At 38.4% G+C, this 22,069-nt stretch overlaps 1 protein-coding gene across 8 annotated transcripts in view; it reads left to right on the forward strand.

Moving 5' to 3' along the window:
• Positions 1–22,069, forward strand: part of LOC103459394 (uncharacterized) — an 81,445-nt gene that overhangs the window by 26,136 nt on the left and 33,240 nt on the right. For 6 of the 8 annotated variants that reach the window (XM_008400907.3, XM_081603876.1, XM_017302922.2 and 3 more), the window contains 5 exons: positions 2,673–2,738; positions 10,484–10,679; positions 12,551–13,027; positions 16,381–16,824; positions 21,753–21,911. In XM_008400907.3, coding sequence (XP_008399129.2) covers positions 2,673–2,738; positions 10,484–10,679; positions 12,551–13,027; positions 16,381–16,824; positions 21,753–21,911 — 1,342 coding nt within the window. The remainder of the gene's footprint in view (positions 1–2,672; positions 2,739–10,483; positions 10,680–12,550; positions 13,028–16,380; positions 16,825–21,752; positions 21,912–22,069) is intronic. The other 2 variants (XM_081603879.1, XM_081603881.1) reach the window with 2 other exon arrangements.

A 22,069-nucleotide genomic window follows, 5' to 3' on the forward strand; every position in this document is an offset into this window, starting at 1 on the left:
ATCTCATCATCTGGATTGAGCAGGAAAAAAGGAGCAGCAATCACTTTAGGTGAACTCTCTGTGGGATTGTGTCTCCTGTTGGAGATGATGGGTCAGATGAGGACATCAGAGGCAGAGCAACTCCATCAATTAATGCAGCTGTGATTGAGCTGATGAGGCAAAACCTTTAACTTTGTGTTTTGATTTAAAAATTTGTGTTTTTATGCTTTTTCAAGTAAATGGAAAGTTGAAAAGCATCACTTGACAGTGATCCCAGTCTGTTTTCTCCCAAAAATCCCACAGCGATCTGGTTGCAGTGACCATCTGTGTCATCTTGGAAATAGTAATTAGTTACTAATTACTTCCACACGACAGTAATCCAGTTACAACCTAATCATCTTTAAAAGTAATTCATTACTTTACAAAAAATGATGCACAATCTGAATAAGCAATAAACCTTTTATTCTTCATATTCCATCAAATAAAATGTATTCAAATGAAAGCGGGTCATTTTGTTTCACTCTTTTTACTCCATACCTATTGAATAACCAAAAATTTAATGAAATACAACTATCTTTTATTGATGAATTTTGTTAAATATTTAAACCTGTTCTACTATATTTTAAGAAAATCAAGTTTTTCTTCTGTTGAGCTGCGTTTCTAATTACTCCACCTTATAAAATACTATTTATTTGTGCTTACAATCCTAGTTTGCTTGCGGTTAATTTTACAGTACTCAAATTTTTGTGGAAATGTAACCCCATACTTTCTTCGTTACCTGAGTAATCTGATTACTTTACTCAGGTAACCCTTCAGAGGAGTGGTGGGTTGACTTGCAGCCTCGACTCTTTCAGAAATTGCTCAGAAACAACCGTAAAGTGTCCAAATCCATGCCTGGACTGTTTTCTTTGGTTAGAGAGAAAAATATCCAATAAACATTCAAATTTAAGATACTAGAACCATAAAAACCTTTTTTTTTTATGGTTCTGGTAACGTTGAATGTCTAAATACATTTCTTCTATTCATTTTAATTTTAAGTGGTTTTAAGTTTTTCAAACATTCTGAAGTTTTTCTTTCTCCTTCAGTTTGGCTTTCTTTTTTTCCTTGTACAGAACATTAAAACATGCAATATGAACATGCATGGACAGTATTGTAGACCTACAACTTTTTATTTATAAAACCAAGTGGGATTAGGCTGCTGCTGGCAAAATGCCTAAATATACTTTATTACTTTATTTGTTACCGGCTGATTGGGAGCCGTCAAAATATGGTAAAAAATGTGAAAAATTTTTATTTATCCTCCAATTCACTTCGGCTTTTTGCTGTCTGTCATTATTACTTTGTCGCTAATTAAATGGGACAGAATAGTCTGTGACACTGGTGCCATAATTTAACAAATCATACATTAAAGCCACCACACAATCAGACATGGTCAGACCTGACGCTGCCCTCTAGTCCTCATTTGTTGGACTTGCAGGTTTTCTGTCCTCAGCGGACAAGAGATCCACGCTTCAGAGTAAACACCAATAAAGTCTTATTGTCCTCCACCTTGTGACCTCCTCTTGCCCCCTGTCACCATCTCTGTTTCGGGGTTACGGCCCATGAATGACGGGTGAGTTCAGGGAGGATCTGCTCTGTTGCTCCCTGCAGTGGATCAACTTGAGCTGACTCAGCTTCTATGAGCTGCAAAGAGAGATGGATGAGTTTTTGGTATGTGTCCATCTTGATGGATGAGTTAACGCACTGCGTCCAGCTCCACAGGCCGCACCGGTCGCATCACCACTGTACTGTCCTGAAGACGTTGAGTAAAGACAGGTAGCAGATGTTGGAAAGGACCGACTGGGAGAGTAGTCCCACTTGTATTTTATAACTTAAAATTCAACCATTAGATGTAAAGGAACACATTTCAAAATGTCTCAAAATGTTGGTTTAGTAGTGAAACACCAGCAACGTCAAGCCGTTGAACAATCTTTATCTAGAAGATATTAGATGCTCATATTTATGCTGTTTAAAGGGGACCTATTAAGCAAAATTCACATTTTACACCGTTTTGTTCTTCCATTTGGGTCTTAGCTGCATTTAAAAGCACTTAAAAAACATCTAGACATTTTTTTTGGCTATTAAAGTTTTTTGGTGTCTGGAAAGTGAGCCATTTCAAAAACCATTGGAATGTAACGTCACAAATCGGCAGGCACAACCCCAGTGAAGCTAGCCCATTACCTAGCAACCCCAGCAGAGTTCTGACCGTTGCCTAGCAACCCAAGCAGAGCTCTAGCAGGTTTGTACAATGACTGCTGTAAAAGACAAGTGTTTTGTTGTTGACTCACCAAACAGAAACCACTTGCTGCTTTCTTGAGTTGCAACACTTTCTTGAGTCTGGGGGCGGGGCCAGCAGCAGCTTACTTGAATTTAAAGTGACAAAGCATCCTAAAACAGCTCATTTCAAAAGGAGCTCAACATAGACAGAACTGAATAGGCTGAAATCTCATCATCTAAGAATGATTTTGTACAAAAAATTTAATGAACATGTTTTGTAAGACCCATCGACTTCTTCTAACCTGTTCACGGAAGAATAATAGGTCACCTTTAATGTTTGCTTTTTGTAATACTACAAAAAAATAATGACAACGTCTTGAAATCACTGTCTCTCTGTTGCTCTATTCTCATTTGGTCTTTTTCTTCCTCCTTTTCAGAGACCGATGTACATCTCTTTTGTCACTAAGGCCATTCTGTGGGATAGAGGCGGCTGCCACCACACTGTAAGTTCACCTATTCTGTAATAACAACAACATAGCAAATTGTATCAACATAGCGACAAAAAGCAGTTTATAGTTTACCTTCAATTATAAACTCAGAAAATGATTTGTAAAAGATCCCTGGTGTCTTTTTGTTGATAACCTGAGCTGAATGATGACAAATACTGTGAAACAAATTTGTATTTGATGTTAAGATTTTTTAAGATTTTACTTAAGAAAATCCTGTTTGCATCCTTAAATTTATGCTCTTTATTTAAATATATTTATTGAAAAAACGTTTTGATTCAGTTACTCTCAATAACCCAGACATTTTCCTAACCTTAACTATTACATTTATTTGTAATTTGTAATTTAGTAATTTATTTCAGACAAACCTTTCACCGGCAGTGTAGAACAAACACAAAGTACATAATACATTTCTTGAAGACACATCACATTGGTGATTATGAGTCTGAAAAGGAGTATGAAGAAGTATAACTTATATAATCATACCCCTTTTCCAGCTGTAATTTATCACATTATTTTCAGTTTCCAACCGTTTCAAACAGGTTTTTTAAAAAAAACAAAAAGCAAACCCAAAGAAACAAGAAAACAAGCAATCGGTAGAACAGAGAAAACATGTGCATAAATAACCAAGAACAAGATAATTTATTTATCACTATTCTGTTTGTAAAAAAGTAGGAAGAAGTGAACACTTATTTAATCCTTCCCAATTTAATAAAATATATTACATAATGTCTCAATAATTATCAAAATTTGTTAAAGCCATGTTATAATATTTATGTGCTGGTCCAGACTATTTCTAACATCAACCTTAACCAAAACCTAATTCACATGTGACCCCTGACCCTTTACAGCCGCATTAGGACTGGGCCTCCATTAGTTTAGTAAATACACCAGAAATGGTTCTAAATATGGTGGCTAACCAAGTACACACACACACACACACACACACACACACACACACACACACACACACACACACACACACACACACACACAGACTCAAACTCCCAGTCTCCACCTCTTCCATTTGCTAAAAGGAGGCTGGGAGTGGCTGCGCCATCATTAACAGCGACGTTTCCATGGTTACATCAGAGCCGCGTGGGCCGCCTTCCTGTCTCGGCTTCTGGTTCTGCAAACAAAGTGGTCAGACAAAGTGGCCCGCTTGCTCTTCCAGCCTCATTTACATCCTGAACTGCTTTCTGCATTCAGGATCTCCTCCAGCCCCGTTATCTGACATTCTGCCGCTTTGCTGCGATCCAGCTGTACCTCATAAATCAGGAGGAGCATTGTGACTGTAAAGCTGCTCCTGTCATACAGCGACACAACTTCTGCCAGGATGGCGTCGATGTCTAAACATGGAGGAGGCCAACGAGAGGCTTTTCACCCAGCAACCTGCTTTGGCAGCTGAAATCCTTCAGGGAGAAGCAATGCAAGTCGGAATACGCAAACATTGCAGAAGTTCGCAAATTTAACCCTTAGCAGCAGGTTTGTCTCCCCAAATTATCCTTTAAAGAGCTAAACACTGAATCCGAACCCTGAAATCTGGGTTTTCAGCACAACTTACAATAGCTGTGTTTCCATTAACAATAAAATTACAAAAATAAATTCGCTGAATGGAAACAACTTTGACATCGCTTTCTTTCTTTAAATTTTCTGCACATGAGGAAGAGCCTCCATTTAATTCATCTTAATATTTTTTTTAACTGCACTGAACAGTAAAGATTTATTAGCTAGCCACGATATTTGGACGTTCTTGAACAACTTTTATTATTTAGAGAATTGTAGTTCTCAAAACAACATTTACTGTTATATTTTTTAAATATAACAATAATATTTTTATTTAGAGAAAATAAAAATATTGTCTCTAACAAGGTTTTGTTTTCTTTAAAATAAAACCTACCAAGGTTAGGTTAAAGAATCTAAACTTATTATATTACCAAGTTTAGTTTGTTAAATTAACAGCCTAATTATAATATTTGAGAAAATATTAATATTTTTAACATTTTCTCTAGATACATTAATATTTTCTCAAAACTGTTTTTCTAAATATTTTTGAGAAAACATAATATTTTGTTCTATTAGAGAAAATATTATTATTTTAAATATTTTCTCTAAATATTTCCGAGAAACTATTTCTCAGGAAATATTTTTTATAAACATTCAGATAAAATATAAATATTTTCTCTACATATAAATATGTAGAGAAAAAAACATTAACTTATTCTCAGATTTATTTTCGATGTAGTCAAATTGAACCTTTAAATGTTTACTTCATGAAGTCTGAAATACAAATAATTTCCATGTTTTTATTTTTCCATACTTTAAGCAGGGGTGAAAGTAGTTTAAAATTCTTGGAGGTACTATGACAAAAGAAAAAATAAAATAGACATATATATATATATATATATATGATGGTAGCTCCTGAATTGCTACAAAATAAAGCTGTATTTCCTCCTTCAGCCCACTGGCTGTAATGTTGACACCTTGAGATGCCATGAGACCTAAATCCTGAACATCATGGCATGGAGTGCGTCCCAGTTTTCCATGTCTGGCATATAACCATTCATTTTAGCTTTTAAACTGGTTCTATTGATCCTGTGTCCAGACAGAGGGATAATCAGTAGGCAGCATCATGACCTGTTTGCTCTGGAGATCCTGCAGCTTCCACTTCTCTTCCTAACATGGCGCCTCCTCACCCTGACTCTCATACTGATAGGAGGAACCACAGAGCTCTGTTAGGTTAAAGCTCATCTTCTGAAGTTGGGATATTTTTCCTCCAACAGGTTCCAGAGGAATCACCTCAAACAAGGTGTTGGACTGGATTTTATTTCAATTTCATTTGTGAATGTTAGAGCCTCATTTTCAACAGTGGAGCTATAAAGGTTGAAAATTTTTTATCATTTTGGAGAAAATCTAATCAACATCAATATTTCCACTAAATAAGAGGCAAAAAAAACCATTTGTTTGATAAAGGAAAAGCCTCTCAGACTGTGCCCAACAGCACCAAAATATTTTTTTATATTCTACAATTCATTTAATTTCACACAATTATCGCGGTAGAAGCCATTTGTTTGTTAAATACTTAATGAAACATATTTACCGTGTTTGATGTTTGTTGCAAATGACGTATATTCACAAAGAACGAGGTAATTAGTCCAAGTTTGTCATTTATTGAATGTTCAGAAATTACAGCGGTTGTGATGCGCCAAGACAAAGGTAAAACAACCCGAACAGGTGATCAACTCTAAACCACTCGCACCTTTTTACTCTCCGTCTCTCTGTCATTTAAGCACACCCGTTGCCATGGCAACCGCCTGCGCTCCACAAGCCGACCAGAGATTACGTTAAAAACGTAACGTTCAGTCCGTTACGATATCAGGTTTGCTGGCTTGATATTTATTTTTGCGATCATTAATAAACCTCTCATGAACACAGCGCCGGTTGAGTAGCTCATTTTAAACTCCTGCTCTGCTAGTTATTTTGGTAATGGAACCGAAACGCACAGAATTGCGCAACACCTTGTTGAAACAATAATCATTGAGATTATTATAGTTTTTGGGTCATTAATTTGAACATGTTTTGTTGATTTTTTTTATTGTTGTTCTTTAATAAAGTTATGAACGTTTTAAGCTTTCTACATGGAGTTTGCATGTTCTCCCTGTGCATGCGTGGGTTTTCTCCGGGTACTCCGGTTTCCTCCCACAGTCCAAAAACATGACTGTCAGGTTAATTGGTCTCTCCAAATTGTCTCTAGGTGTGAGTGTGTGTGTGTGTGCAAGGTTGTGTGTCCTGTGTGTCTCTGTGTTGCCCTGCGACAGACTGGCGACCTGTCCAGGGTGAACCCGCCTCTTGCCCGGTACGCTAGCTAGAGATAGGCACCAGAACCCCTCCCGATCCCCCGGGGGACAAGGGTGTAAGAAAATGGATGGATGGATGAAAGTTTTAAGCGGTCCAGAGGACGTGCTGGTCTCAGTGTCCTGGCGGCGTTCAGTTTGTCACCTAATGCCAAGATCGACTCAAAACCTTCCGCGATCGACGTATTGCACTGCTGCTCTAGCAAAGCACGAAGAGTTCAGAAACAATATGAAATGGGAAAAAAATTATTTATTAACTGATTAAGTCGTGTTTTAGATTGTTCTTGAAAAACTAATCAGTCACGGCTGATTAGTGGGCGCACTCGCGCTGCACAGTGAACCCACTGATTTTTTTACAGCAGACAGCCGCTCCTCTATCTTGCAGGTACTGCGTACCCCCGCTAAATCTTTTAGGGGTACGCAGTACCCTCCGTACCCCCCTACTTTCACCCCTGACTTTAAGTAAAATTCCAAGTTTTTCCAAACTTCCCCCAAATCAATCTGCACAGCAGAGAAAACAGCTTTAAGGGTTCGACTCTGATGACACGGTAGTCAGCAGATTTGCTAAGAAGTCACAGCTAAGTGAATTAGAGGCTCTCCCAGAGGAAGGCATTTCCAGCAGTGACAGTACATTGGACCGCACTTTCTGCAGACACCCATTACCGCGGAGTGGGCTCCTCTGGGCCCTCGCAGGCCCCCAGGAAACGGGCTGACCTCCTGGCGTCAGGCAGCCCACACGCTGTCCTCACACAGCCAGAACTGGCTAATGTCATTACGGGCCTGTTTGTGCTCAACAGCTCCCTGATTGAGACGCACAAGTGGCGCTGCTCGATGAATGTAGGAAGTCTATTAGTTAGTCCGGGTCCCAGATGGTCTGCCTTGCGTGTGCAGCCCCCCTCCTCAACCATCCACCCACCTCCAAAACACATAAGCATCGATAAGCAGACACACACACACGCATGCACACACTTAATTACGCTGCCTCCGAGTGAACCCTCTGACAGGCGGACGGCTATGAGCAAAGACAGAAGTGTGTCTATGTCCCAGAGACTGCAGGGACAGAGAATTCTTCACAGAGCTGATGCACAAGAAAGCCAGGCTTACGGCCTAACAAGGTTAAACCCCTGAAAAAGAGAGACTTTTTAAAACATGGAGATTTGTGTTTCTGTGGGGTGTAATTGGCTTTGCTGCAGGGACCGAGGGGGGCCGCTGACGAGAGGCAATGTGGGGGCTGACGACAGTGGGGAGCATTGTGGAGTCCGGCGGATTCAGGGGGGTAAATCTGATTATCAGCTCGTGTCAGAAGCCAGGCTCAGATGCAGCTTAGCACTCGCAGAAACTTTCTACTTTCAATAGAAAGACAATGAGAGTCCCAGAAGCTCCTGGAAACCTTTAATAACATTAAGAAACACCAACGACAAACGTCAAGACGCACCAGTCAGACTGGTTTCATGTTGAAAGGTGGATTCACTCCAGTCCTGTTTGGTTCACTTCCGTCAACTCCAGTTCGTTTGCCCAGAAGGTCCAGTTCATTGTGGGAGGTGTGAACGCGCAACAGAACTCTGGTCCACCTAGAAGTCTAGATATTGGTGAACTGATGTGCTTTGAATGCACATGTGAACATCAAGCGGACCGGAAACCGCTCCAAAAACAGGAAGTGGAGTACAGCACAAGGCATTCTGGGTAAATACAACATACAGTCTCTCATCCATCCGTTTATCCATCATTTGTTCATTTATCTGTTTTCATCCACCCTTCACAATAATTAAACAGTCGTCTGTCATCCATCCATCTAACCATGCATCAATCTGTCCCTTTTTCTGTTCATTCTTCCACTTATCCATCCATTTATCTCTCTCTCTCTATCCATCTCTTTCTCTCTATCCATCTCTCTCTCTCTCTCTGTCTATTTATTCTCTCTATTTCTACCTATCCCTCTTTCTCTGTGTATCTCTAGGTCACAATCTTTTTCTATTTCTTTATCTATCTTTGTCTCTATCTCTCTCTCCCTCTCTATCTTTCTATCCGTATCTCTCCATTTCTTTATCTCTCTCTATTACTATCTTGTTTTACAGTTTTTAAGTTATACATCCAATAACCAATAATAATAGGAATGTCTAATAAAAATCACACTTTCCATGTTTCCTGATTAAACTTTTGTACATTTAGTAGAAAATGATGCTCAGCCTGCTGTGCAGAAACCCAGCTGCTCACATCTGGCCTCAAACCTCCTTCATCCTGATCGTCCTGAGTGATGAGGATGAGGAGGAGGCGGGGGGAACGAAGAGCGTGGACAGGAGCGTCCCTTGTTCGCTCGTTACTTCTCCCTCTTTACATCACAAGAATGCAAATCTTTAAAGCCTCTGAAGAAGAACATGGCGGAGGGATTTAAGAGCTGATCCTCGCTGTGTCAGGCAGACGGCATCCCTCCTTCCTCTGCTCCTCCTTTCCGCTGAAACATTTTCTTTTTTTAAAAAGTGAGTGGAGCTGAGCTTTGTTTTAGATGAAGCTTAAATCCAAGACAAATAAAAGCCAGTAGGCCATTTATTACGACTGTTTGCTCTCTGAATGAGTCACTGGCACCACAGATTTGGGACAAACTGGTTTTCACTGGTTGGTGTCCACATGGTTTTATTTACCTGCTTTTATTTCCCTGGAAGATTCTCTGAAGTTTTATCACCTGGAAAATAATTTTCTGCTTCTTTTTTTACTTTTAGAGGAGGCAGGTTTTCTTTGAGGAGAACTTGTTTTTAAAGTAATTACTTATATCAACACAAGGGGGCAGCGGTGACAAGTAATGTTATAAAATACTGTAAGTGAAGAACTGCACCCCCAGATGGTAATGAGTTATCTTTGTTTTGAATATTATGCTTTTATTAATTTATTTTAATTATTTATTGCTTTGAATTCCAAAAGTTATTTTGTATTTTTTTCATGAATTAAAATAATAAATGTTTTGGTTATTTAATACAGTTTTACTTTGAACTTTTTTTTTTTTAATAACTTTTGTCAAACTTTTTATAATCATTATGTTTTGTATAAAGTTTTTTACTTTACTTTTCAATAAATACTTAAAATGTCAAACCAAAATTGTCCAAAAATCTAATTAAAATAGGAAAGACAAGGTGGATTATAAATAACAGTGGTAATAAATGCAGTAGTATTTTAAAATGTATACATGCATTTATTCCTTTTCTTATTTTTGCTATTTTTCCAGTTTTAACTTTTTTTTGTTGCTATTTTGTGTTTAATAGCAACATGATTGTATTATCACAATCATGTTATTTTCTAAATAGCAATTTTTTTTGAATGACATTACAATGTAAATAAAAAAGTTCCAAACAAAATTGTCCAAAATGTTCCTATTAAAATTGCTATTTTTATGTGATTGCTGTAGTTTTTCTAAAATCATGTTATTTTCTAAATGGTAAAAAAAATATACACTGCAGTAAATAAAAAAATCTCAATGTACAATTATCCAATGAAGATAAGAAAAGACTAGGATTATGCATAAAAGTGGTTTTAAATGCATTTTATAAGAAGGTTATTCTTTGTTTTTACTATTTTTTCTGTTTTAACTTTTTTGGTGCTATTTTTATTTAATTACTGTAGTTTCTCCCAGAATAGAGTTGTTTCCTAACTAGTATTTTTTTTAAAGGAAATTTCAGTAAATAAAAAAAGCTTCAAACCAAAATTGCCCAATTAAAATGGGAAAAGACGAAGTGGATTATGAGTAGCAGTGGTAATAAATGCATTTTATAGATATATTCATGAGGTTATTCTTAGTTTTTTTAATACAATTTAATTTCTAGGTGCTTAAATAATTGAGAATAATAAGAAAACCATTTTATTTTAAATTTTATTTATTATAAAATGTTTGCATTTCAGCCGCAGGTCCATTATGAGCGGGTTCGTCGTCCCCCAGCTGTGTGTCCTCGGTTTCTGTCCCACATGAAGGCTCGTCCTGAGGACTTCCACCCTCCTTGTTACCTCAACAACAACAACCAGCAGCAGCAGCTTCCGCCTGAGGGGAAGATGCAGAGTTTTAACCTTCCTCCTGCCTCACACACTGACTTTCTTCAGGGTAAGTTGATTAAACCATCTGGCGCTTTTACACCAGCAGCCTCTCACTCCTTTTGTTCTCATCTGAGCAGTCAACACGGAGGCCACCAAGCCCGTCACTGGATCTTAATCCCTGCTTTTGGTTCTAGTTTAAAGTTTAAATCAGGCAGGATGTCCCCACAGCGCCGCCCTCCTGGTGGACCCCTCTCTCCCTCTCTCTCTGTCTCTCTATTGAAATCAGTTTTCTGCCGCTCCTTTCAGATGTGAAGGTATTTTCACACCTTAGCTCCCCAGTCGGATGCTGCTTTCCTGTGTGAAAATGTGTGTGTGTGCAGCGGAGGGAGGGCGCATTTCTCCGCTCCGAGGTCCAACACTAATTATTCTGCCATATGGTGGCTGGCTCCCTCACAATCATCCTTGACCCTCCTCCCTAAAGAAACGTGCTGCGCCCAATGCCATGGCTTTGCACTCTGACACATGTCATTCATATGCACATTAGTACACACACCGGTTCACATTCAGCTGTGTGTGTGTGAGCACAACAGATGGCAATGGCAGGGTATTGGAGAAAGGAGTGCAGAAATGTGGCCTTCACCGCGTTGAACAAGAGGAGACTGTCTGAATCCCCACAAAAAGTTAGGAAGGTTGTGAGGAAATGGGTGGAGCTGCATGGATTTAAAGTTAAAGAGTATAAAAATAAAGAGGAATGGGTCAAAATTCATGTCATGTCATTGCTTCTTTTTTAGTTTTCTGCTAAAAACCATTTAGTGCAGGGTTGTCAAACTCCGTTTCATTTTGGGCCATATCAAAAACCTCAATGTTCTTAAAGGGCCGGTTGTGCCAGGATTTAATAAAACCCACCAAGCGGCTAAAATATCAATAAATAGCTGTCCCAACAGGATTTTGTGAACGTTTTTGTAATCAAAATGACATATTTTGTGATGCTAAGTTAGAAATATTTTAAAGAATTTTTTTGCATATATATTTGCACCAATGTGACTTTTTCTCGTTCGCCATTTCACGGACTATAACTAGGCATCAAGTAAGATTGAGGCAGCTGTCACTTAAACTCAATGTTTTGGGCCAATTTTGAGAAAGATTTGCAGTAAAATCAAAATGTTTTTGTTTGAATTTTGTGAAAAACTTTTATGACTTATTGATGTAATTTGGAGTCTAAACATCTAGAAAACAAAGTTCCCCCAATAATAATGGCTCCTTTTATGTTGTTATATTTTTATTTTATTTTACCATCTTTTTGGGGAATTACACTGTGAGCTATAAGTAGATACAATGCATCTCTCCTCTTGCGGTTAATCTATACTGTGTATCACGTGTGTCAAACTCAAGGCCCGGGGTCCAAATCTGGCCCGTCGTAGCTTTTTATGTGGCCCTCTAGACTCCAGTTACATCAATAAATCCCTCCAGTTTTTCACAAATACACAAAATCAACAAATCCTCACATTTTTTCTTATTCTTACTGTGGTTTTTTCTCAAAATTGACCAGAAACGTTGGATTTAAGTGACTGCTGCCTCATACTTGATGTCAAGTTATAGTTTGCCAAAAATGTAAATGAAAGGTATAAATATTCAAGCCTTGAAAAGACTGAGTCTGGAAAAGCAAAGTTTCTTAAAGTTTTAATGTCTGCGCAGTCTGCCGCCCTCAGTTCTGATTACTCTGGTGAATATGGAGTTGGGAAAGTGGCAGCTGCTGCAGTGGGGCGAATTTTTCTCTGCTTTTGTTAGCAGGCCGGCCCACTCAGCAGGGAAACAAAGTGTGTCCTGCCCAACTGGGGAAAAGTGTGAATGAACAAGGCTGAATATCACAACCAGTGGCTCTGCTTTGCTTCTTTCAACTGTTTTTATTTACATATTTTCCCTCAAATGTGTTTAAAGGTAATTCCAACTCTGGTGGAGGACAGAGCGGCGATCAAAGTGTTGATTTGATCAAGAGAAGACAATACGTTGCTGTTCTTCCTCGTCTCCAAATCCCTCCAACTCCAGCTGTATCTCCATCTAGCTTTGGTCCCACTCCTCTCCAACCCGACTCGCCGCACCTCGACCCCAAAACACCAGAAAGCAACTCCAGCATTATTCCAAATCCTGAAATACATCCATCTCCTGCTCCTCCTCGTGTTCCCCCTCAGCTTGAAGAAAACGTTGTTCCTGAAAGGGAAACTGTGTTTGAGTCAGATCCACAGGAGCCGGACTGCGATCTTAGCCCGAAGCCTTCTGGATCGTCATGGTTACCATCGCCTACATCACTCTCGTTAGACTCTCTTTCGCATTTAAGTCGTCCATCTTCCAGTTTGTTCAGTCGGAGCACCGACCTCTTCAGTGGCAGGAGCAGCATCCTGAGCGATCGCACTGCTGGTAAACCTTCACGGGCGATCAGTATGCTAATGCTAATGCTCATTTTGGATTCTGATTTATCCATAATGGGTTATTTTGAATGATGGTATCCTTCTGTTTTATGTAGTTTAATATAAAACATGTAGTTTTATGTAGCTAATGCTCATTTTGGATTCTGATTTATCCATAATGGGTTATTTTGAATGATGGTATCCTTCTGTTTTATGTAGTTTAATATAAAACATGTAGTTTTATGTAGCTAATGCTCATTTTGGGCTCTGATGAATTATAGTATCGTCATTTATTTATGTAGTTAGTTTTAAAACTACCGTACATAAATAAATGAGCTAAATGAGCATTAGCATTTTAAGTCATCCATCTTCCAGTTTGTTCAGTTGGAGTCTATCAGTATGCTAATGGGTCATTGACGTATAAGGATTTCCACCAAGCTAAATTAAAAATGTCAAAAATATTTATATCCATTGCAATTACTAGAATATTTGAAATGTTGGGCATACAGAAATGATATTTTCACATTCAAATTAGACCTTTTCAAGGGTTTTTTATCAATATGATTTGGCTGTGGTCCTAAAAAATGTCATTTGGTGCGACCGTGATTTATCTAAAAATATGGTATTTTCCATGATGTACTAAACATTTGTTTTATAAGTTTCCATTTATTTAAGGTGTTTAGAAACACATTTTTAAAATTTCTTTTTATTTTTCTGGCAATTATGACAGTTTTCCCCTCAAAAAACCTGTGAAATTCCATTTATAATTGATTTGACCGCTATTTTTCTTCACCATTTTATCAAAATGTGTTAAAATAATAAATAAATACCAGTCACTTAAGGACACTGTATTAGTGGTTAATATTTATGCTCCAGACACTAGATATTCTATTTTGAATTCAATAAATGTACATTTTTAATCGGTCGCACCAAATGATTTATGGTCGCACCAAATGATTTATACAATAAATGTAGGCCAGGAAACAGGTCAAAATCCTTTTAATACATGAAAATGGAATTGCATTCAGTTACAGTACATTACAAAAATAACAACACAAATGGAACACACCAATTTAATTAGCCTAAAAATTAATGCAGTAATCAACTTTGTAGTAAACATTTCCAACATATCCCTCATAAAATCAGAATGTACAGGAGATTGCTTTAATTTCATAATTTTAAAAAACTGGAAAGACATTTTCAATCTCCCAAATGTAAGTGCATTAATGAAAATATAATAATTCAGTTTAACTATTTTAAACAGAACCATATAATAAGTAATGGTTTCAAAATCGAAAAATTTTATTAACTTAAAAACCATCATGCTACTCCTGGGTAGAGACGCTCCGATTGAGTTTTTTCCTGCTGATTCTGATCAGTGAGGGCCGATCACTACCAATTGCCAAAACTGATCTCGTGGATTGACAGTTAATTTTTCCCTTTAGGTATAAATGACACCATGTGATCAATTTTACTAGAACCCACTGTAAAATTCCCGTAATGTTAAATGTTCCGTTATATTTTTATCAGATCAATCTGACCGGTGGGACCATCGGTGGCCGATTGATCAGCACACCTCTACTCCTGGGTACTTAAATGCCCAAGTGAACAAAGGAAAATGCTTATTTTCAAACAATTTTTAGAACCAGGCATTTGTGAACTTTGCCCAGTCTTGGCTGTTCAATTTGGAACTCTGAGGTTTTGCTGGTTCAGGTTCTGGTGACCATGTGACCAACTTCTTGTCATCATACTGTCGCATGGTGCCGACTTGGACTTCTTCTCTCACATCTTGAAGTACCTGGGTCACATATGGTACTTCATCATAGCTCAGTTTGATGACAGTGGGATCTAGTAAAATGGATAAAAACAATAAATGACAAAATATATGCTATAATTATTCCCGTAATGTTAAATGTTCCGTTATATTTTTATCATACAATACAATGCAAAACAATAATACAACTGTACAAAAACATATTCTGGAAATAATAATACAAAGTATTGCTTTTGCATTTGAGTCTTGAAATCAAAAATAAAAGCACAGAAACTCCTTTTCAAACACATAAATGTATCATTACAACGGTTGCACCAAATGATATTTTCATGTTCGGTCATTATCAAAATACAAATAATTTGCTTCCTTAAAAAAACAACCTAGCTTCAAACACAAGGCAAATATAATATTTATAATCAAAACAGAAAATAGTAGGTATATTTAAATATTAATAGTTTTTTGGTGGTCGTACCAAATGACACCCAAATATGGCAACTACATACCTACTGCTAAACGTGACACTTTTTCTGAAATTTAAGAAAAATAAACCTGTTTGCTGTATCCAGTGATTCTTGTCAGACTGTTGGATGATTCAACCTGTTTTTTACTGGATTTCAAAATTTAAGTCCAAAAATCTGAATTTTTTGTTGGTCGCACCACATGATATTTTGTAAAATGACATTTTCGGACAAAGTTTGTTTAAATGTTGTAATGGAATTATAACTAAAAATGCTTTGAAAATTTGTACAGGATGAAGAAAAGACTTTGAAATTCATGCCAAACAGGAAATAAAATATATTTGAACAGATTTAATGTAATTTTAAAGACATTTTTGCAACAGTAATTGAGTTTGGACAGTCGCACTGCATGACATTTTGACCCTTCAAAGACCCCAAAAATGACCAAAAAAGAACAGGTTTTGAAAGGTTAAAGAAGGTGTTAATGGGGGAGATATATTACATATTTATGGTTTCTTTTTATGAGTTTAAACCTCTTTTTAACTGTAAAAAGTAGAGCCGGACAAAAAAAATGGGCGTCACATCTTTGAGCCTAATGCTAATGCTCATTGTGGATTCTGATAAATCCATGCCTGGTCGTTTTGAATGATAGTATCTTCATATTTTATATAGTTTTACAAAATCTACGTAAAGTTTTTGTAACTTTGTGCAACTACATAAAACATGCAGTTGCATTAGCATTGCTATGCTAATGCTGTTTTGTTGTTCTGATAAATGCCTGCCTGGTTACTTATAACATGGGGAAAATGTCTTGATGTAAGTGAAATAATCTCCTAATTGAACTAGAACTTTTTAAATCAAAATTAAGGAATTATTGACTAAAACAAGCTCCTATATCTTGCTGAAATGTTTACTTCCATAAGTTTTCTTTCATTTCAAGTGGACTAAGATATTTTCACTAGAAACTAGACAAAAATACTTATATAATAAAGTCATAATATTGTCATTATATCATGGGTTTATTTATTTTTAAAAATGTTCTTTGCATGGCCGTAATACTTTACCATTTTGTTCTTCTTAATTTTGAAGTTTGAGAAACTTCTCTTAAACATTTTTCTGCTTGATTTGCAGCAGATTTTCTGGACTCCCGTCCTGAGACGAGCGTCGGTTCCTCCACATCGGATCTTCCTCCAGTGGTCCAGTCACCACTGGCCTCTTCCTCTCCAACAGAACCAACCTTGAAACAACCATCGAAGAAAAGCACTTATAGATCTACATCTTCGCTCCCTGAGAAAACGTCTGAATTTCACCAACCGCGCTCACCTAATCCTGCACCAGTAGCTAAATCTACATCGGATAAACCTCAAAGCATCAAACAGACGACAGAAGTTACAGAAAACATCGACCAGGAGACATCGAAGGAGGATGTCACCAGTTTATCTCCTGATAAAGAGCTGAATGAGCTCAGGTTGGCTCCACGTTCTGGATCAGGACCAAAGCTGAGCCTGTCTCCTCCTCCATCCCGGCTGGATTCACAGCGCTGGCCTGTGCTGCCTCCCATCTCCCCAAAGAGAGGTAAAAGATGAGCTTGAACGTCAAAGCCTGAATTCATAATGAATCCTCTGTAAAAAAAACAAAACACTGCTTTTCTTTTTCCGGCATGTCAGGGACAGAAAAGATGAAAAGCTGGTACCATTTGATTTTTTATTGTTGTTTAAAGGCGTGAGGCCCCAACAGTTGAAGTCAGGAGTTTCTCCTGCTCAGCTTTGGTTCCCCCGATGCTTTCTCTATTCTCTAATCCCTGAGAGGGAGACGTGTTGCCGACGGTCATAAATCCACACTGACCGCTGCACATCGCTGAGCCGAACCGCCACAATGAAATGCCTCGGTGGCTTTCCTGCGGCTGCTAATTTACCGTTCCCAATGGGGATAAAGGACTGGGCCAATGACATCTGACTTCTCCAGGAACTTTATGAAAGAAAGCAAACAATGTGGAAATTGTGTGGGGATTTTCTCCTTTCTGTCAGAGACGTCTACTGTTCTCTGTGTGGCGCTGTACTGCAGGGGGGCCGCGCTGCATCGCAGCACGCTGTTCTCTTCACAGCAGACACAGAGCGAGTGTCACCAGTTCATTTATTTCTCTGCAGATGGAGGCAAGTGGAGTTCAGAGAGCTCGCAGCGTGTGAAGCTCAAAGTTTATTTGCAGTTTAAACATCGGTTTTAACAGCTGCTGCACAAAGGATCAAATTACAGTCATCAGTTTGAAAAATCATAATTTCAACGGAGTGTTTGGATGCAAATCATATTGCCATCTGTTTATCCGTTTTTCATTTGTCCATCCTTTAATGTGTTGCTCTTCTATGTTCATCTCAGATCCAGTAGGTTGACTTCACAACACAAACTCAGGTTCACTGTTTTTATTACAACAGGAGAGGAAATCAAGTTGGTGGTTAGCATCAATCCAGCAGCTTCTGCCTGCACACATTAACCCTAAACAAACTACAAAGTAATAACTCCCAGTTAGCAGTTGTGAAATTAAACATAGCTAAAATGGACAACATTAATAATAACAGTTCAAAACATAGCAAAATTACTCATGAAACACTGTATATGATTAAGTTTGTCCAAAATATAAATTAAGATGTATTTGTAAAGAAAACAGAGCTGATTCTAGAACATTCCACGGTTACCGTCGGCAACAGAAAAAAGGGGGAGGAGCTGTCTGTTGCTGGTTGCTATGGTAACCAACTGCCAAGAGCAGCTTAACAGAACTTACAACTCCAACAAATGTCTTACAACTTGTTGACTAAACAAAATTAATTCAAAGAATAAAATAACTAATTTTGACAAACTTCACATCTAAAATATTGTTAAAATAAAACCCTGTCTTTAAAAAAACACTGCACAATTATCAGGTTTCTCTAATTTTACTTCTCTTTATAGGTATATGTTTTAGTAAAATGAACATTATGTTATTCCATGAACTACTGACAACATGTCTCTGAAATTCCAAGCAAACATTTTGTATTTATTTGCAGAAAATGAGAAATGATCAAAATAATGAAAAAGATGCAGTGCTTTCATACCTCTAATAATGCAAAGAAAACAAATTCATACTCATTTAGAAACAACAATACTATTGTTTTAACTCGGGAAGAGTTCAGGAATCAATATTTGGTGAAATAACTATGAGGTTTTCAATGGGCTCTTAACTGCCGGGGTTGCTAGGTAACAGCCCATTGTGACTAAGCAATCAAACAGGCTGCAAACAGATGTGCAATTATACAACTGTACATCTTTGAAAAGCAGAAGTAGAGCCTCCTGCACAACCAAAATGTGTTCAAGTGCTTTCTGGATGGAAAGTCGACAACAAAACACTTGTGGTTGCTAGATAACAGGCTGTGGTTGCTAGGTAATGGACCTTACCACAGGGCCAGTCTTTCATTGGCTAATGCCCATTTTACGTCACAGCGCAGCTATCACGTGGGTTACTGGCTCACAAACTCACGCTAATGTACATTGTGGACTACCAGACCGACAGAAAGTTTTTGCGTCAGGACTCGAAAAAAAATGGTTTTCCGTCAGTGGGGTATCTGTACAGGCGATGTCAGGTATCCTGATCATGTTTGTGGAATTAAAATTCAGAGATTTCCAAAATCTGAAACGGAAAGCCTTGCTTGGATTAATGCTTGTACACGACCGCATTTGCAGCTCAACCGTCGTAGGATCAATAAGAACAAAGTGTCTGCTGGCGTAAGTATTATTGCTTTGCTTTCTTTGTGTTTAGTGAATGAAAAAAAATAGTCAATAAGAAACACATCCATTATGAAAACCTTTTAGCCAAGTACAGCATAATGGCAGTACCGATACAACTTCTACATGCTGAAGCCTGTGTGTTAGTCTTACGCTAGCTGAACAAATCAATATGCAATGTGTACCGTATCTGACATAATTAAAGATTTTATTTCACTTGAAAAGGCTTTTTACTAAACTGTAATCGTGTTAGCCACGCTAGCTTTTACTAAACTGTAATCATGTTAGCCACGCTAGCACCAAGTACTGTGTACAAGTCCTAGGCACATTCAAACCCTCAAAGCCATGAATGTCCAACTTACCCAGCCTTGCAAGAACAATAGGCATCAGTGATCTTGTCCATAGCTATATTTATGCTGAGGGTCTGAGGATCTGCTGTTTTCCTCATCGACTGGTAGCATTTAGCTGCAACTCGCACAATGTTAGAGGCATCGTGTGGCTAAAACATCTTGATGTCGTCCAAAAAAGATGACATGAACTTGTTGGTTCCCTTGTCCATTGTCGTGGCTGATATTTTGTGAAAATCCGGCAGAAATGCTAAACTAATCAACTCAGAAATACTCTGCAGAGTCAGTCGAAACGAAAAATCCCATAGAAGCTAAGCTCTGCGAGGAGGTTAATGTGAGACATGAAGTCACGTGGGACTTTCGAGGGGCGTTTCTGGGCGGAGCTTGGTAAGGTCCATGGGGAGTGTATCCTGATTTGTGATACATTCTGGAGGCTTTTGAAATGGCTCATTTTCCAGACAACAGAAAACATCTGGGTGTTTTTTTTAAGCCTTTGGACTGTTATTGAAACAGTAGAGACTCAAACGAAAGTACAAAACCAGGCAAAATTTTGCTTAATAGGTCCCCTTTAATAAGAAAATAAAATATTGATTGTGGGGGTTTTTATGGGTTAGGTGTCCAAGGTAATCAGAATTTATTTTGTTTTATAGCGTCCTTGAAAAGCAACACGTCTTCTGTTGAGTTTTTCTCAGAAAGTCTTATCCCGACCCCAAGCTGCCCCGTTTTCAACACCAAATCCAGAGTTTGACTTTCTCCAACAATAAACCAGGGTTCTGTCCTGGCATGGCCCGGCCTCTTCTCTCAGGCCCTTTCAGCCCGGCGAATAGAAGAGGCGTTGTCCTTCCAACCAACCCCCTTAACCTCCCCGAAAAACTCAGTTCAACCCTCGTCGCCTGAGACTGACAGCTCAGTTGACAACAGCAATATGCTTTGAAGTGTCAAGTCAAGTCCTTCCATTGTCTGTCCGAGTGGAGCGGCAAGTCGCTCGAGAGCAACGCCGTTCGCATACTCCACTTCCTGTTGGAGCGCGGTTCGCCTTTCCTTTTAGAAACCGTGTATATATTATCCTTTTGTAAGGAGAAAGCTGTTCTGCATATCTAATGTATGAAAAGCCCCAACAGGTCCTTTTCACTGCAACACAACACATGCCTTGCAGTGACTGTTTGACCAACTAATCCTCCGATTTCAAAACCAGACAGGCAGAGAATAGCGTGAAATTTTTTCCTTTGACTCAGGTGTAAAGTTATGAGGCTGATTTTCTTACACAGCCGTTACCGTGGGGGTATTTTCATTCTTAAGGAACAGTTACGCTTCTGACTTTATGGTTGTGTTAAGTAGCTGATTTGCCATTCATTTAGCTTAATTCCTACCTCTCTCTAATTATTATTATTTTTTTTATTAAGAGTTGATAAGATTTCTAAGAAATCTCCTTTTTACAGAATACGTCAAAAACACAAAATCTTACCAGGTGTCTTTTTGTCTAGTTTTTACTGTAAATATCTCAGTACACTTGATTGTGATTCTGCTCTTACTCTCTCAATTTGTGCTAAATAAAATTATATTCTTGTAGCAACTATGAACAAGCACCGATGAAGGTCATAAAAGTTGATGCTTGTACACATAAACTCTTACCAAGTACGTTTGGGCTAGCTTCTTGTGCAAATAACTTAGTTGAAACTTAAAGGCAACTTTTAGCAAGATATTTGAGTTTGTTTTAAGTAACGTATTTCTTGATATTGATTTTTAAAAAGTACAAAATTATTTCACTTATAACAAAGTGTTTTTCCATGTTATAAGTGAAATAACCTGCCAGTGGAACCTGTACTTTTTCATCAATATTAAGGAATTATTTACTGTAATAAAAGGTTTTATAATTTTCTGAAAAGTTACTTGTATGTTAGTTTTGCCTTCTTTCACGGGAAATAAGATGTTTGCATTAGAAACTAGGCCTAACATACTTGGTAATATAACCTTCTTCATCATCCATCCATCCATTTTCTTTACACCCTTGTCCCTTATTGGGGTCGGGAGGGTTGCTGGTGCCTCTCCAGTGAACGTTCCGGGCGAGAGGCGGGGTCACCCTGGACAGGTCGCCAGTCTGTCGCAGGGCAACACAGAGACACACAGGACACACAACCATGCACACACACACTCACACCTAGGGACAATTTAGACAGACCAATTAACCTAACAGTGGAAGGAAACCGGAGTACCCGGAGAAAACCCACCATGCACAGGGAGAACATGCAAACTCCATGCAGAAAGACCCGGGGCTGGGAATCGAACCCAGAACCTTCTTGCTGCAAGGCAACAGCGCCACTGTGCAGCCCCCTTCATCATATGTAGCAGAAATTGAGAGTAAGAGTTGAGTCGCCATTCATGTCCCACGCTGTGTGTTTGCAGGTTCCTCTGCAGCGTCAGGCTGTTCTGAGATCAGCTGCAGTCAGTCTCAGATGTTTGATGAACTGGAAGTCATCGCTCCTCTTTCAGCTTCCTCTTTGTCTCTGGATCGACCATCCGACTCTTCGGACTCGCCTCGCTCACCTGGCTCACCTCTCACAGGTAACGCTCAAGGATTATGAGCAACAACTTAAGAGTTTTTTTAAAATCATTTTATATCAGAATCAATCTGTCTTCCTGTAGGATTATTTCACCCTAAATGATCCTGCAAACACAGCGTGAAATTAAGTATTTGAGCCTTTTTCCATCTGAATATTGTA

Source organism: Poecilia reticulata, chromosome 23, assembly GCF_904066995.2.
Source record: "Poecilia reticulata chromosome 23, P_reticulata-male-v2, whole genome shotgun sequence".
Lineage (NCBI taxonomy): Eukaryota > Metazoa > Chordata > Actinopteri > Cyprinodontiformes > Poeciliidae > Poecilia > Poecilia reticulata.